The 15,059-nt window shown below is 41.1% G+C and overlaps 1 protein-coding gene across 1 annotated transcript in view; it reads right to left on the reverse strand.

Moving 5' to 3' along the window:
• Positions 1-589: 589 nt before the first annotated feature.
• The window catches only part of ctnnbip1 (catenin, beta interacting protein 1), a 35,463-nt gene continuing 20,993 nt past the window's right edge, over positions 590-15,059 (reverse strand). Inside the window, exon 4 of the mRNA XM_066690734.1 lies at positions 590-3,497. Within this exon, the coding sequence (XP_066546831.1) occupies positions 3,439-3,497 (59 nt within the window). The 3' untranslated portion in view covers positions 590-3,438. The remainder of the gene's footprint in view (positions 3,498-15,059) is intronic.

A 15,059-nucleotide genomic window follows, 5' to 3' on the forward strand; every position in this document is an offset into this window, starting at 1 on the left:
ACAGCTCTCACACAACCCCCCCCCCCCGTCAGCCTCTTAGCACATTCTGATCAAGTTTGTCTCTTGTACTGCAGGAACAAAACCTAATCTTCCCAGAGTGACTCACCATGATTTAGAAGATAACACATGAAAAAAAAAAAAATTTGACGTAAGCCATGCTTGTGGTTTATCGTTTTTGAAGCTGTTCTGTTCTTATTCAGAGTTATTGTTCACATCTCCTACAGTTTACCTGCTACAGTGAATCTTCTAAGCACATCTGGGTCCAAACATTAATTTATTAGGCAATTTCATAGGTCCCCTTTGTAGCCTCAAAGGAGATGCATTTGGCAAAGATTTGGATATGGGAAGATTTCAAGAACTCTGAGAATATCAAAAGGAAGCAATTTATATTCAGGACAATTTATTTATATGTAAAGTGTAATGTTTTACAAGCAAACTAACTTCATCACCCCGATCACTACCTCTAAGTTTTAAACTTCCCAGCACTGACATCCAACAGTTAAACTTAATTGGATTTTGCAAGGTGTTTCTGAGTGACAACACAAAGTGTGACAGCACAAGGACAATAATACACACCTCAGGAAATCAATGCTTACAAACATTTTCTTCTTTTTTTTATTGTTGTTGTTATAATAATTATGAGGAATACAGTATTTCTTAAAAAAGAAACAAAAAAAAAACAACAACAAATAATCCTGTCTAAACATTTTTTTTGTTTGTAAATTAATAAAACTGTCATGCATGGTTGTCTTTTTCCTTTTAATGTCAATGATGAAATCATTGTGCTCGTGTGATTGATTGTTTTTATTTTTACCTCTTACAGTCTCCGGTTGGTTTGATTAAGTGAAGACTGAAACAGCATTTGTGCCAGGAACGCATTTCCACAAAAGAACGGACAGAGAATTTGCAGTTGTGTCAGTACTCACAGGTTTCACACACAGTATACAGGGTGAAAATATAAAACAGGACACATCATTTATGCAAAGTAATCACAATAAAATATTAATTTCGTTATTTGTCTGGTAAGGGCCAGGGTCAGATATAGTTCTGGAGGATCGCCATCCTGCAGGGTATGGAAGTCTCTTTACACACCCCACCTGTTCAAAACCTAGAACAAGGCCTATGGTTCAAGGGACCAAATAATTGCTAATTGAGCATTAAGGTAGAACAAAATTCAGATGACACTGCGGTCCTCCAGAACTAAGTTTTCGCCACCAGTTTATTATAGGGCTGATTGTGACAGTGTCTTTTTCGTTTAGGAAAATGCATAGAAGCATAAATCAAAACAGACTAGGACAATTACCATAATAATAATAATTTAAAAAGTTACAGTAAACATCTGAGGAAATGGCACCATATTATTATTATTACCTTTGTTCTTGTTGACCAAATAAAATATCCACATACATAACACTTCTACTCCCCCCCACCCCATGTGCCTGAAACATCTTTTTTGCATTCCATTCCACATAAATTTCCAAAGAATAAATCCACGAACAGCAGTCTTCCCAGACCATTGAAATGCACAGACAAGAATGACCCAGACAATACTCTTAAGACCGAGAATGGCTAGCGCGCACTGTAAAAATTAAACATGCTCACTCGCATGCTCCAATTCAACAAAAGAAGGTTTTGAAAGCAAGACAAGACCAAGAAAACACAAAACAGAACACACACATTTAACACAAAGTATTAGTGTGGGAGCATCACAAAAAGGCGTTTATATAAAGCGTACATATCCAAACAAAATATTAAAAACATACAGAATTCCAGTTAAATCAGCAAACACATACACACATTAGATTTAAGGAACCTTAATTATTTTGAAGGCTATTAAAAAAAGTGATGAATTATCATGATTTTATTGCCAGTGAAGGTGGCACTGTTACTTGCAGTGTAGTTTGTAGTTTTAAAAGATTAATGAAATACCTGAGAGACAATCCCTCAGCTTTTTCTGTAGTTTGGGCTTACAGGGAGTTCCAGAAGTGTAGTGTATGAATTGGAAAGGTTTCTTAACTGTTCTAGTTTTAGGCATGTAAAATATATATGTCCCACTTACCTCCTATTATGTTTTTGCATATCTTTAATTTGTTTTTCATACCCCACTCATCCACACTACTCCAATCCAGATCATTTGCATCTTGGAGGATATTTCAATCAAATATGGGTACATTTTTCCCCCCTAAAAACTTCCAGATACAAAGATCTGTTTTCCATCCAATTTCCCCACCTCTGCTCTTTGTTACTTGGGCTTCATTTACCTCAAAGTAAGACACAATAATCAAAAATTATCATTAAAAAAACAATAAATAAATCAGGCCCCTTATGTGATCCTCGGATACAAAGTTTTTTCTACAATCATTAAGAAACAAAAACAAAAAAATTACAGATGGCACATAGCAGTTCATTAATTCTCCGTCTTGGCTTTCATTTAGTCTTTTCTGTACAATAAAAAGATTTCATCATTTTACAAATACATAGTGACCTTGTATTAGACCTAAAAATGTGACATCAACCAGTTGTAAACTCAGCTGTGCGTTTGCATGTGTGTGTTTCTGGATATGTATATGTGCATGCCGGTTAAACACGCTCCCTCCTCCCCACACTGGATCGATAGATACTCTGCTGTCCTGCCCCGCTATCCTCTCAGGCTCCTGTAGGTCAGGATAATTGACTGATGGTTTTTTTCCATCCAACCTCTTTTTCCAATATTTTTATCTTGAAAGCAGAGTACATTGCACAGCAGCTTAAATAAAAGGATTCCTGTCGCTAAAATACACAACACAATGGGTGTATATACAATGTCCATGTCCAGCCAAATAGCATAAAAAATAAAAGGCAATGGGCTGTTGAATAATAACATACAAAAAGAAAATCACATTTCACAGACAAACTGTAACCATCTCCTCTAAACAACATTTCTGTCGCTTCCCCGCTCCCACCTCCCTGTTAATCATGAAAAACAAGAATTTGCCAACAAAGTTTCACTTTCAGAGTTCCGTGCATCCCTCCCTCCCTCCTTCCTTGCTTGCTTGCTTGCTTGCTTTCTTCCTCCCTGCCTACCTGACGTCCTACTGGTCAATAGTCATAAAGACACTGTGCAAGAGTTCTGTTCATTTTATCACCAAAAGACAACAAAACAAGCAAAACACAAACAAAACAAAACCCACCGGGGAGAGGGGATTGGAATCAGAACCAGAAAGGAGACGCACCAAATTCTTTTTTTCCTTCTTTTCAGTTCTTCTCTTCTAGTTCTGTCCCAACAGAAAGCCCCAGGTCCTGAATACTATGTTGGCGGTCATGTGAAAGGAGGAGGAGAGAGGAGGAAGGCAGGGAGTTGGGTAGCACCCAGGACCCCTCTGCCCCAGGCTGCCACCCCTCTCAGCAGTAGTTGTAGTGTTGTCATCGTCGCCGTTGTCATGGTTTCGTCTTGGGAGGTCACTGCCGCCGGTCTTCCGTCTCCGAGCGGGAAAATGCCATCACCACGTCCTCGGCACCTGGGGGGCAACAGTGGAATGTCAAACAAGGCAGACATCACTCCCTGTCAGGGTAGCACAGGGTGGTGGTCTGGGTATAGCTGGTGTGTCTTCTGCTTTTTGATCAAGCTAAGCACTCAGGTACTTAATTCAATCTGTACCTGTGCACCAGTCTTTACAGACATTATTTTGAAGCACATGTAGTAAAGGCATATGTCAAAGTCTATTTTACACTAGATGTACATTTATGGCTTCAGTTATGGGTTAAAGCAGAAGGGTGAATCTACCCCAAACCCCAACTTTTAATCAGTAGAGCTGGAGGAAACAAGCCCAGCTCCCACAATGCCTTGCCTGAAAGGTCTAAACAGCAGCATGGCATTAGCATGAAAAATTAAACCGACCATTTTTCACAACGCATTTAGGAGTGAAACTACCTGCTCGGATTGGATGTAGCTCAAGCTTTGTGGGGGGGGGCTGTGAAGCGGATTAATCTTAGAGAAACATGTTCATCCAAAGCCATAGAGAACAGAAGACAAAGGAGGAGTCTGTGATGAAAGTTATACATTTTGGGGTACCTTAGTAACCTCATAACCAAAGCAGTAATCCTCTATACGATAGCGTGTTCTCTGGAAAACCTTTAGACAAGTCTTCCCGGCTGGACGTCTCCGTAGTGCTTCGTATAGCTGAATAAACTATTTTGGTATTATTCTAATTAAATCAGGCCCTGAATGTTCCTTGTCCACCTATCTATTGAGGGAGTAAATGTCTCCCTATCAGCAGTCACACATACACAGTGCCCATGTACTGGCTGCACTGGCATCACCTTCTTGCTCTTCTACAGTTCTGCCCCAAGTGAATCACTGCCCCTCAGTCTGAAAAACAGCGTCTGACAGAAACTAACGAACTCTGCCAAAACTGCTCATCTGCTTCTGTGGAGACGGCTTACTTGCATGGCAACCATGAGAATTGTCACAGTTGGGACTTGAGTCAGATATCAAACCTGGTCTCCTACGGGCAGAGTGCTAATGAAGTAAAATCCTGATTTACACAACTGAGAGGTGGAGAGGGAAAAAAAAAAAAAAAAGACGTAGGAGCTGTCAGAAGCAGAGCTTTATATTTCTATTCTCTAGCTGTCCTCCACAACAGATTATCGATTTTCTCCTCCCCAATTTAATATCAAAAGGACAAATGGATCCCACCTGACTTCCTGAACCTTGTTATTGCTTTGACTTTATTTTGTACATTCGCATCAATGCAGGGGACTCACTCCTTGTCACAGTCTATTTTGCAAGGGGAACTGACAGATGTAATCAAGGAGACAGAAAAGTGTGTGCCAGACCCCCGCCTCACAGAACAAAATCCAGCATGGTTGCTTTCTGCAGGCGACGGTGGTCAAAAGTGGTGTCTTTGACATCATGTGAGTTGTGACAGCACATCAGTCAGTCAGCACCGGCTATTTTATTCAGTGTTCGCACTGTAACATTTACTGGAATCCCCCAAAATAAAAGAGTGTGGGGGGCAATTAATAAATCCAAAACAGCTACAAGTCTATTTTTAAACCCTTTTACATGGCAAACTGTGCTTCTGTGCAATTAGCATATAAGTGTTTATTTAATGTGGAATTCCATGACTGCGGCGCTGTTAAGAATGCAGGCCTCGCAGAGCGAACAAGTTTCATCTTGTTAAATGAGCTGCTGCAACACTCCCCCTCTACCGTTTCACTGATAATGCACTCATTTGCATGCAGCCTGGATGCGTCAGGACAGATTGACGTTGCCCGTTTTCTAAACAATACCTCATGGGGAATGGGCATTTCGGCTGATTGATTGTTCTGTAGGAAGCTATATATACCAAAAAAAAATCCCCACTTGGGCATACAAATGATTTACTATACAAGGAATACAGCAAAGCACTCTCATTCATGCCTTATTAAAGGCTTTCAATTACTGTAGACTGTTCTCCATATGGCAACGGGCCGTCTGTCAAGAGTAGTCCAGGAACCGAAACATCACACACATGGCAGATGTGCTGATCGACGGCCATGCGAATAAGAAACCTGTTCAAATAACAAACATAAAACTAAATCTAAATCTAAAAGAGCGTTTGACGTTTCCCCCATCTTCTAGTGCTGCTCTGAGGTGGTATTCAGCAATCAACCCACAGTTTCCCAAGTGACTCAACCAGCAAAGTCCCCCCATTCAGTGTGGTCCGGACCCTCTACTTCAATGTTTTGAATCTAGGGTAAATTATCTGACTGGCACCAGAATCCACAATGGTGCAACACACAAGCAGCAGGACACGTTATGAAGAAAAGGGTCTCTGCCGAGCACCTGGGAGCCTGTGGTGGAGTTGGCAACAGCTGAGTCAGTCTCCCTCCCTGTGTAGACTGTCCCTCAGGCTTGCACCGTGGAAAGCAGAATTTGGCTTGACCGTGCACTTGTCAGAGGAAGTGTGAATGCCATCTCATTTTTATGCTCCCTTTACATGACAAAAAAAAATATATATATATGCCGGCCTAAATGTAACTGTGTACGCGCCGGGCCTGGGCCGGTGGAAAGCGTGAGCGTGTGACGCAACTCAAGCCCCGCCCCCAGAGACACGGAATAAACAGAGTAAACACAATAAACACAGAGTAAACACGGGCACCGACACAGCTCACACACTGCAGAACACAGTATTGTCTCTGTATTGTTTGAATGTCATATCGATCTATAGCCTTAAATGTACTGATACATTTTGCTAGCTCACATCTTTATATAATTATAAAAGTCTAGGCTAAGTAATGAGTTATAATGTAAACAGTTCAAACTACTCGGTCGATTAAAATAAAAGTGTGTAGCTGGTAAACTTGCTATTGTTAGTTCTTGTACTAAGTATGATTGAAGTCTGAAATTTAACAGTATGCATTTTACACGTGGAAATTGCATTATGAAATTGTGAACGGGACCATAATTTTATTATCCTAATTTTGCATTAAAACGATATAAAATTTAACTGAAGCAGGTTTCCATTCACATCAGTGCATTTTAATACGAGACCAGTTATTTCCTATGTAATCCGAAATGCAGTTAAATTGAGCTGAGCAGTACAATCACAAATGCCGTCGTTCGAGGTAAAAACTGGGCCGATGCAGAAATGAAAGCGCTGTTTCCAATGTGGGGAAGATAAAGTTAAAACAGAAACTGCAGGGAGCGCAGCGCTGTTGTCTGATATCACTACAGACGCGTTGCAGAGGCTGCTTTCGATACACACGATTTCTTGTGATTTAATGCAGATGTCCTAATAAAAGTGCTTCGCTTTCGGGTGGATTGTATAACAGCACTTTTAAACTTGCAGAACCGAATATAGACATTTGAAAAGGGAAATATATGAATTAGATTCCCCATTGAACCAGCACATTTTTAATTATTTTAGAAAGCTTCGGCTGCAAAGGGTAAGATTACTTTCAAATAAAATATAGAACCGAACAATAGCCAATCGATGTTAATAAGTTGTGATTATAAACGCATCACATACACCTGTAATCAGACCTAATGTCCTGCGTCACTGGTGTGTTCGAGCACATGTTTACTTCCCGGCATGCAATTCGTTTAGGCCGCTTTTCACTCGCATCTGTGACGCACTGAGGCTCCTAAAATCGCAAGTGTGAACGTGGTGTCTGAAAAAAGCCGGACTAAATTTGAGGCGGCCCAGGGCCGGCCTAATAAGTGTGAACGGGGTCTTTGATGACAAATTATCACAGGAACAAAGTTGCGAGGGTTGTTGTTGTTGTGATTATTTCCCCCCCATACGTACATACATGGGAGCCTGGCACCTTGTTGGTTAGCATAGCAACTGTTACTTTGAAAGCATCCCACTGCAACCCCTTACCCAGCAAAATTCGTCTCCCTGCAGAAGGCACCACAGACGTCAGCATGGTGTAGATTGAGCTTCCGGTTTGGCAATCAGTTGCCTCTATATCACACATCAAACACAAGTAATAAGGACATTTCCATAAAAGTATTGCGCTGACCTAATAACAACCTTCAAGGGCCTAGGCTTTCAGATCCAGGGTGAGCGTGCTTTCAAGCAGACAGTCTCCTTTCAAGTGCCCTTCCAGCGGAAGAGTCGGATGGTAATGAGATGTAGCAGGCCTCCGCTCCTGCACAGAGCGACAAAGGAGGAGAGTGGGGGGGGGCGGCAATAAAGACACCTGGCTTCTGAAGAGACAGGTGTGCAGGAGGAGACGATGGAGTCATTTCATGTATTTTACACAGCTCTTGTGGAATTCTGCTCCAACATGCATGTGCCAAGAATTCCTCACACACCATCTCTCCTTGAGTCACAATACTGCTGGTGTTTGCTTGTCAAAGACCAGTGACTAGCTTTCACTGTGTTCTTAAACCCTTAAAAAGGCCAAAGCTGGTAAAACTGATGTTAAATCACATTGGGACAGGAGAAAATATTTTTTAACCGGTTAAATTTGGCCAACTGCCAATGTGGTTTAGTATAAGAGGACACTAGATCATACAGGGTCAATGAAATGTCAAACAAATGAGACTATACATTAACAAAAAAGTTCTACATCTAGGTATGGTATCAATTCTAAACAGTCAAAACCCAAGGGAGTGGAAGAGGAGCCTGGCATGAAGAAACCACAGATGAGAGATGAGGGTATCCTCCATTCCTTGCCACAAGTGGGCAGGCAGAGGAAGGCAAGGGAGTGGGCAGTGTCGACAGCAACGACACAGGTGTAAAAAAAGAAATTTCAAGCAGTGCTGCCTCAAGCTGCTGCTACAGCCCAAAAGCTCCTCCCCTTGATTACAAAAACATTCACAACACACACTCACACTCACACAGTCAGGGCCGCACTCTCCACAGTGACGTCACAGTTGCTTAGTGACACTGCAGCAGTGGGATGCTCTCCTGAGCTGCTGTGTGTCCCTGAATTATGATGCTCTGAAAGCCAGCCATGCTGTTAAAAGCAACATGCCCTCCTGGCACAAACTGGGTGTCACATCATTTCCCTATTTTGAACTCACCTTGAAATGAGAAGATGCCTGCAGGCTACATTCCCAGAATCCCACCCTCTCTGTTCAACGCCATGCTTAGCACCCCCAGAGAAGTCTGCACGCTGCAGTCATGCAAAATGGCTTATTGCAAACAGCAGGTTGTAAATCAGGAATTAATCTAACCAGTTTGGATTTATAATCAAATTAAATTAAGAAAAAATGGCACATGTACTTGCGTATTTAAGGTTTATAAAATAAAGATAAAATGCATAATAAGCCAACTATTGAAAAAATACATGTCCCTTTAATCATTTTAGTTAATTCTGCTTTTGTGGAAATCTTCAAAAGAGATTGCATGCAATCTTCAAGCAAGAAAAGCACAAAAAATTATAAATAAAAAAAAGTGTTGGCACAGATTAATGAATGGCACAGAAAACTCAGGGCTATGATTAAACACACTCCTTTGATTTGTGCCTTTCCATCTTGTTCTCTAATTGGCAGGCAGAGGGGTTGAAACAGGGATAGTGTGGTGGCAGTGTGTGTAGTGACAGCAGAGTAAGGCAGGTGTTGCAGCCTTTTGTTCCAGACAGCGAGCCACACAGATGCTGACATTTTGTTGCAAATCCACATAGGATACCAGTGTGCACACGCACAGAGACATCCCTTCACTACACGTCACCCCGTCAACACCTTCCACGCCCCCCGCCCCATCTCTCCCAGAATAGATTATTCTGATTGCATAACAAAGATCATCCTTGCATAACCAAGAGATCACACCAGGGGTATCTGCATCAGTGCACAGGCCGCATGCAAGGATGCTCTCCCCATCACCCTGCTGCGAGATCTTCAGAGGCAATGGACACAGTACAGCCAAGTGCATTCTTTACAATGGGAGACCGATTCAGAAAATAAATAGACAAGAGGGCAACTCTCTCCAACGCAGCATCTGGGCGTTTGGGCGGGGAGCGGCTGCGTGCCTGTGCGTGTGTCCAAGCCCACACTACGGCCCTGCATCTGCGCACTGTGCTGATCCTGCCACACAAGACAGCGCCTGACACACACCCACGTCAAGTCCACCGAGCTGTCGCCTAGCAACATCTGAAAATCAGATTACATCACCAACTAGGAGGCTGCTAAACCCTGAGAACCAACAGCTGTTAGAGGGTTTCACCCCACTCCGTTGTTCTGGCTTCATTCTTGCCTCCCCCATTCCCCTATCTTTATAATGCCAAAGGGTCAGCAGTGAGCTGGGATTTTAAATATTTGTCATGCTGTAAATACTTTTTATAGGAGGCAGCAGCTCCATGACAGAGCAATTTCAGTGACGAGTTAAGAGATGGATACAAGCTGCAACACATTCAGTTGATCAACTACTTTAGAGAATAAGAAAAAAAATCTGCAGATATATATTTATTATTTTGATTATTTGGCAAAGATGTTTGTTTTTACTTACATTATAATACATGAAAAGCCTAAATCAACAATCAAAAAAATAAACTAAAGCAGGATAGCTCTCAAAAACATTGCATGATGGGAAAACCTCATCTCTCACTGAGGTCAATTCACTGTGGAGAAGACATTTTTCCACAGTTTGGCCGCAGTGAGAACAAGGTCTCATTTTCCCAAGCTGAGAATTTTGTGGTACAGCCACAAAAACACACCATGAAAAACAGATAATAAAATAAATAAAACCAATGATATTTCTCAACAATAATAAAGAGAAGACTGACTGGCTTTATAAATTGCTTGGGAAAACAGCGGAGGTTTAGTGCTCTTGTAACGTGCCAGTACAACACAGTACAGTAAGAGTGAAATCAAGTCAAATTGAAGTGAGAGGAGGCAACTTTACCAGGATACAAATATAAATGAGGGCGGGAGACCAGAAGCAGAAGCACGTGAACAGCATCCTCTGCCAGCTAGTGTGACACCTAGTGATGGATTGATTAATGCCACTTTTCAGTGCTTAAGCCACGCCCCTTGCCCTCTCTGCATGGTATCACAGGCTCCTAGCTGCTTCATCCGCTCATTGGGTTTGACACTGGTTGGCCTCTTCTGGAGCTCAGGATGCCAGCACCGCCAGCAGCAGCGCCAGCAGGACCTCTCGGCACGCAGCTCCATGGTGCCAGAAGGTCACACTTCTCCGGAAATTATAGCAGGGCCTCTCTCAGCGAGGGCGCCACCCTGGCTTAATTGCAACATGAAATATGTCACCACCCCCCACTGACCCCCATAGCTGTGCCATTTTGTATTGTATTAACAGTTTCACAGAATGTGTTCAACACATAATAAAAACAATAAAAAGAAACAGAATTTAAAGACCTGCTGAGAAGGTTACAACATAATTAATTACCATATTGGTGCACTATACAAAAGATGAGGGTTGATTCCGAAAATGAAGGAATAATCTGACGTATTATATTATAAAGAAAACAAAGTATGTTTTAAATTTCCTGAAGCGTTATTTTCACTGCACATTTTGGTTTCTACCCACATTTTATTTCAAATCAATATAGGTTTGGATTAAATCAAATCTTTCATTCTACTTGTTCTTGGGTTCTTGTTTGCCATAAGTACAGAGATTTTAACTTGTGATTGGCAGGTGGATTCAAGTTTCACTTTCTCTCAGGCTTTAAACTTTCTCTTATTCCGGTCAAATTAGCGCCATTGAAGTGCATTGGATTTAAAGTTTGTTTTCGTTTTTTATCAAAACAGGTGAACAACATTTCTGAAAGGAACATAAGCTCAACTTTACATAAAATTATATAAAAATAAAAAAGGAATAATAAAATAAAAATACAGTATCTTCCAGGATTGGCATTGGCTTCAAAGGCCGAATACTGAGCTCAGTACATACACACTGGGAGAACTGATACTGTCATCTTGCAGAGCTTTCTCATGCAAGTTACAATAACATCTTTTCAGAAGCACCCAAGAGGCCCCCAGGCACACAGCCTCCCGACAAGACAACAGAACAGGAGGGGATCCTGGGCATTTCTACATCACCCCATTTTCAATCTATTTGTATATAGTTTTGATATTGAACGACCAAACGTCAGCTTCTGGGCCACCTTTCACAGTGTTATTTTTTCATTGCTTAAATATGAAAAGAAAATCTGCATTTAAAAAAATATTCTGACTAGGTCAATATTTAAGTTACAAAAATACTACATAGGGAGATTTACAGTTAAAACGCACAGGTGCGAAGCTTTAAGACACTTTCGTTCAGTTGTGAACTGTAAGTTATGCTTGTGAAACATCTGTAGTAACCAATTTCAATATGCCTGCTCAGGGGAGGCAGACATTGGCTGCAAATTCAGCACTAAGCAGCAGAAGCCCAGGACACAATCTGGCAAAAATGTGAACATTTGTGCATGTAACTCACCATAATACTGCAAACACTGGGGGGTTAATGATGACAAAGTTTTTTTGGATGGCCAAAGGATACAAAAGTCCTAATTAAGCCAGGAAAACAAAAACAAGCTATTATAATAACATAATTATGAGCTTCCTTCTAAGTTACCACTAGGGTACTTCATCCTTCAAGAGGCAGCTGGAACGAAGTTTAAATCTTTTTGAAAAATCGGAACAAAAGAAAGTGGAGGTATACTTTCATTTATTCATTTTATTTCATTTATTTAATTCATTTATTTGATGAAAGCAACATTAGGGGAGAATTTTTTTACTTTATTTATTATTACAATTATTAGATTCCACTGCTTTGCAGAAGTGACATCATGTCGAAGCTGCAGGCATGTGAAAGAAAATGGGGTCAAGACCATAATCATAACTCTCCTTTCAGGGAAGCGGGCAAACACAGACCAATTACAGACACCAGCACTGCAATTACGACTCCAAGGAAAAATGTAATCAATAAATTATTACAGCTAATCACCTTCAAGCATCTGCGCTTATATGTCACTCTCAAAGACATGACAAGATTTATTCACATTTTCAGAAGAATCTAAATGCACCGATCACCTTTAGCATGACTGCAATTACAGGACTTTTGTCAGACTTTGTGGATGTCTTTCAAAAATAATTCAATTGAGGCAGAAGTCCCTGGTCCCACTATTAACAGCAGCCCTCTCTCCTTTGTCTCTTTCATTTACAATTCAACACCAAAACAGGCTTAAATTTGTACAATCATTCAAGCAAAATATCAAAGGGAGAGAGATGCAACACCTATTCTTCCCCTATTTTATATTTTCCTATTTCCCTGTGCTTCTACACAGAAAGGTTAATAGTTTTTCGTGGGGAAGATCTGGTGTACAGAACGCCTGGGTTGAGATGAAGCTCTTTCTCCAGACAGAACAACAGAATACAGTAAATGCCTGATCAGTATTCACTGCCAAGCCGTATGCCAGAAGCCTAGATTAGTGTGAGATTCTGATACGGACTGTGCAAGGTCAATGTATCCTATTGTTGCACTTCAAGAAAAAAAAAAAAAGAAATTATATATAACTAATGCAGTTGTTGAATGCCAAGCCTATGATCATACGAGAGCGGTGGGTGGGGGGGATTAAAAATAAAAATACTGGAAGCAGTCAGCTGTTCCGTTTCATGGCAGACGGCTTTTCAATTGTTCATTTCACAGATAAGGTAAAACATACAAAAGATGTCTCATTTAATGGCACCATTAGTGCCTTATTTTACAGAGAAGCTCTAGATTGCTTAGCTGGCTGGCGTCTGTACCATTATATATTTCTATTAACCCAGGTCTATGTAAATCCTTCCTGATTTACAGTACGACTATGGAATTTTAATAGGGAGAAATCCAGTAGGTTTCAGCAAATAGCTTGGGACTGCTGCACTCTGTTCCCGTGTTTGATGTATGCAGGCAGTGTGACACGCTTATTACTTCTAAACGCTCGGCATTGCTATAAGTATCTGCAGACTTATAGAACATTTGACTCGGTGTTATGAAAGTCAGTGCAAGATACTAATTTGACGTAGGCGTCTGAGCTTGGCAGAGCTTCCCACATACTGCAGTCTCTCTGTGTGTGGGAAGAGCAAAGCCTAATTGGAAATAATGGACTGGACACCTTCTACAGTATAGGAACTTGATGACAGACATGTGGAACACAGCGACTTGCAGCAAACCTGACTTCATATCCACCGAGCAAGGAATAACCAGGCTCTGGATTCCAATACATTATTTTTTTTTACCTGAACTGCCAATATCTTGAATCATTTCACTTCTACAAGTACAACTCAGAAAACAGAAAAACAGACTGCAAGAATTGATGCTTTTATCTAACCCGGAGCTCCAATCAATGTTTTTCTCTTTTCTGTAGCTGTAGAAATGTCCCAGCATCTGCTATAAACACTTTAAATATGGAAACTTCCAAATAGTTTGAGTGGATTTAATGACAAAAATATAAATAATTGGATGTAATTATTCAACTATTACCTAAATGAGGGATGCAGAGGAATAACCGAGCATACCAAGAACAAAAACAAAACAAGAAATACAGAAGACATCAACAGGGCTGCCCTCGGAGCTCATTTGTCTGTTTTTGTTTGCTTGCTTGTTTGTTTGTTGCCTTCAAGTTCAAAGCAGATCAGTGAGACTTGAAATCCGAATGGGTCTAAACTACAAAAACAGCGATAATGAAACTGAGGAATAGATAAATAAAACCAATAAATAAACCAACCCTGCAGTTTAGTGATGGGTTGCAGCTCTGGCCACAGGAAATGAGAAGTGACAGGGCTAAATTCAGACACAGGTAACAAGCATGTAGATCATGCAAGGGCTACATTTACATTACAAGCGCATATGTCAACAAATGTCAACTTGTGCCAGAGCCGGACTGCTGCCTATTGCGGCCTCGAGCCTCGACAAGTGAGCTGCGCTGGAGATTTCAAAAAAAGCGTTCAGGAGGGAAATTATTTGGGTTAGGATTGCTGTCTGGAGGGAGGAAAAATACAAAGCCATACACTGTCTGACACAGACACAATTGTATATTAATGTACACAAGCGGTTCGTGTACATTATCGATGTACTGATCATTGCTGTGCATTACAAAAAAGAAGCCGAGGGAAAATAAAATTACCTAAAAGTGAAGGTTAAAATTATTTTTCTCTGTCGCTATCAGTCCATAATTAACACTCCAGACACACTTTTGGCTGTTCTAATGAGGTGGTGCTCGTCTTGCATTATGTTTTTCGCCTCACGGTTCTGAAGCTCTGAGACACAGGAGACAATTTCACCGCGGTTATTAACGTCACCATGGAAACCCTTCAGCGGTAGTCTCTCGTTCCATCCCAAAGGCCACAGCGTGAGGCTCCGGGCTCCCGGTTAATCTCAGCACTGTACGACCACACTGCGGCTCCATTGTACTGCAGTGGAAGGAAACAATCCTATCCAGATTATGTTATTTAATCCATTTCGATTCCCCACCTCGAGAGCAGACAAGACTGCTGTTACCAAAGTCTGATCCGGTAAACCCCCCCAATCCTCCCACAAAACCTGGGATGATTTTTGTTGTTGTTTATCCTCCTCACCTCAGCGTAATGGTGTACATATATAAAGATACTTTTGATTGTAGAATTTGGAAAAGCTGTTCCTAATCCTCACCTTTAATGAACAAAA

This window comes from Amia ocellicauda, chromosome 18 (assembly GCF_036373705.1).
Source record: "Amia ocellicauda isolate fAmiCal2 chromosome 18, fAmiCal2.hap1, whole genome shotgun sequence".
NCBI classification, from domain to species: Eukaryota; Metazoa; Chordata; class Actinopteri; order Amiiformes; family Amiidae; genus Amia; species Amia ocellicauda.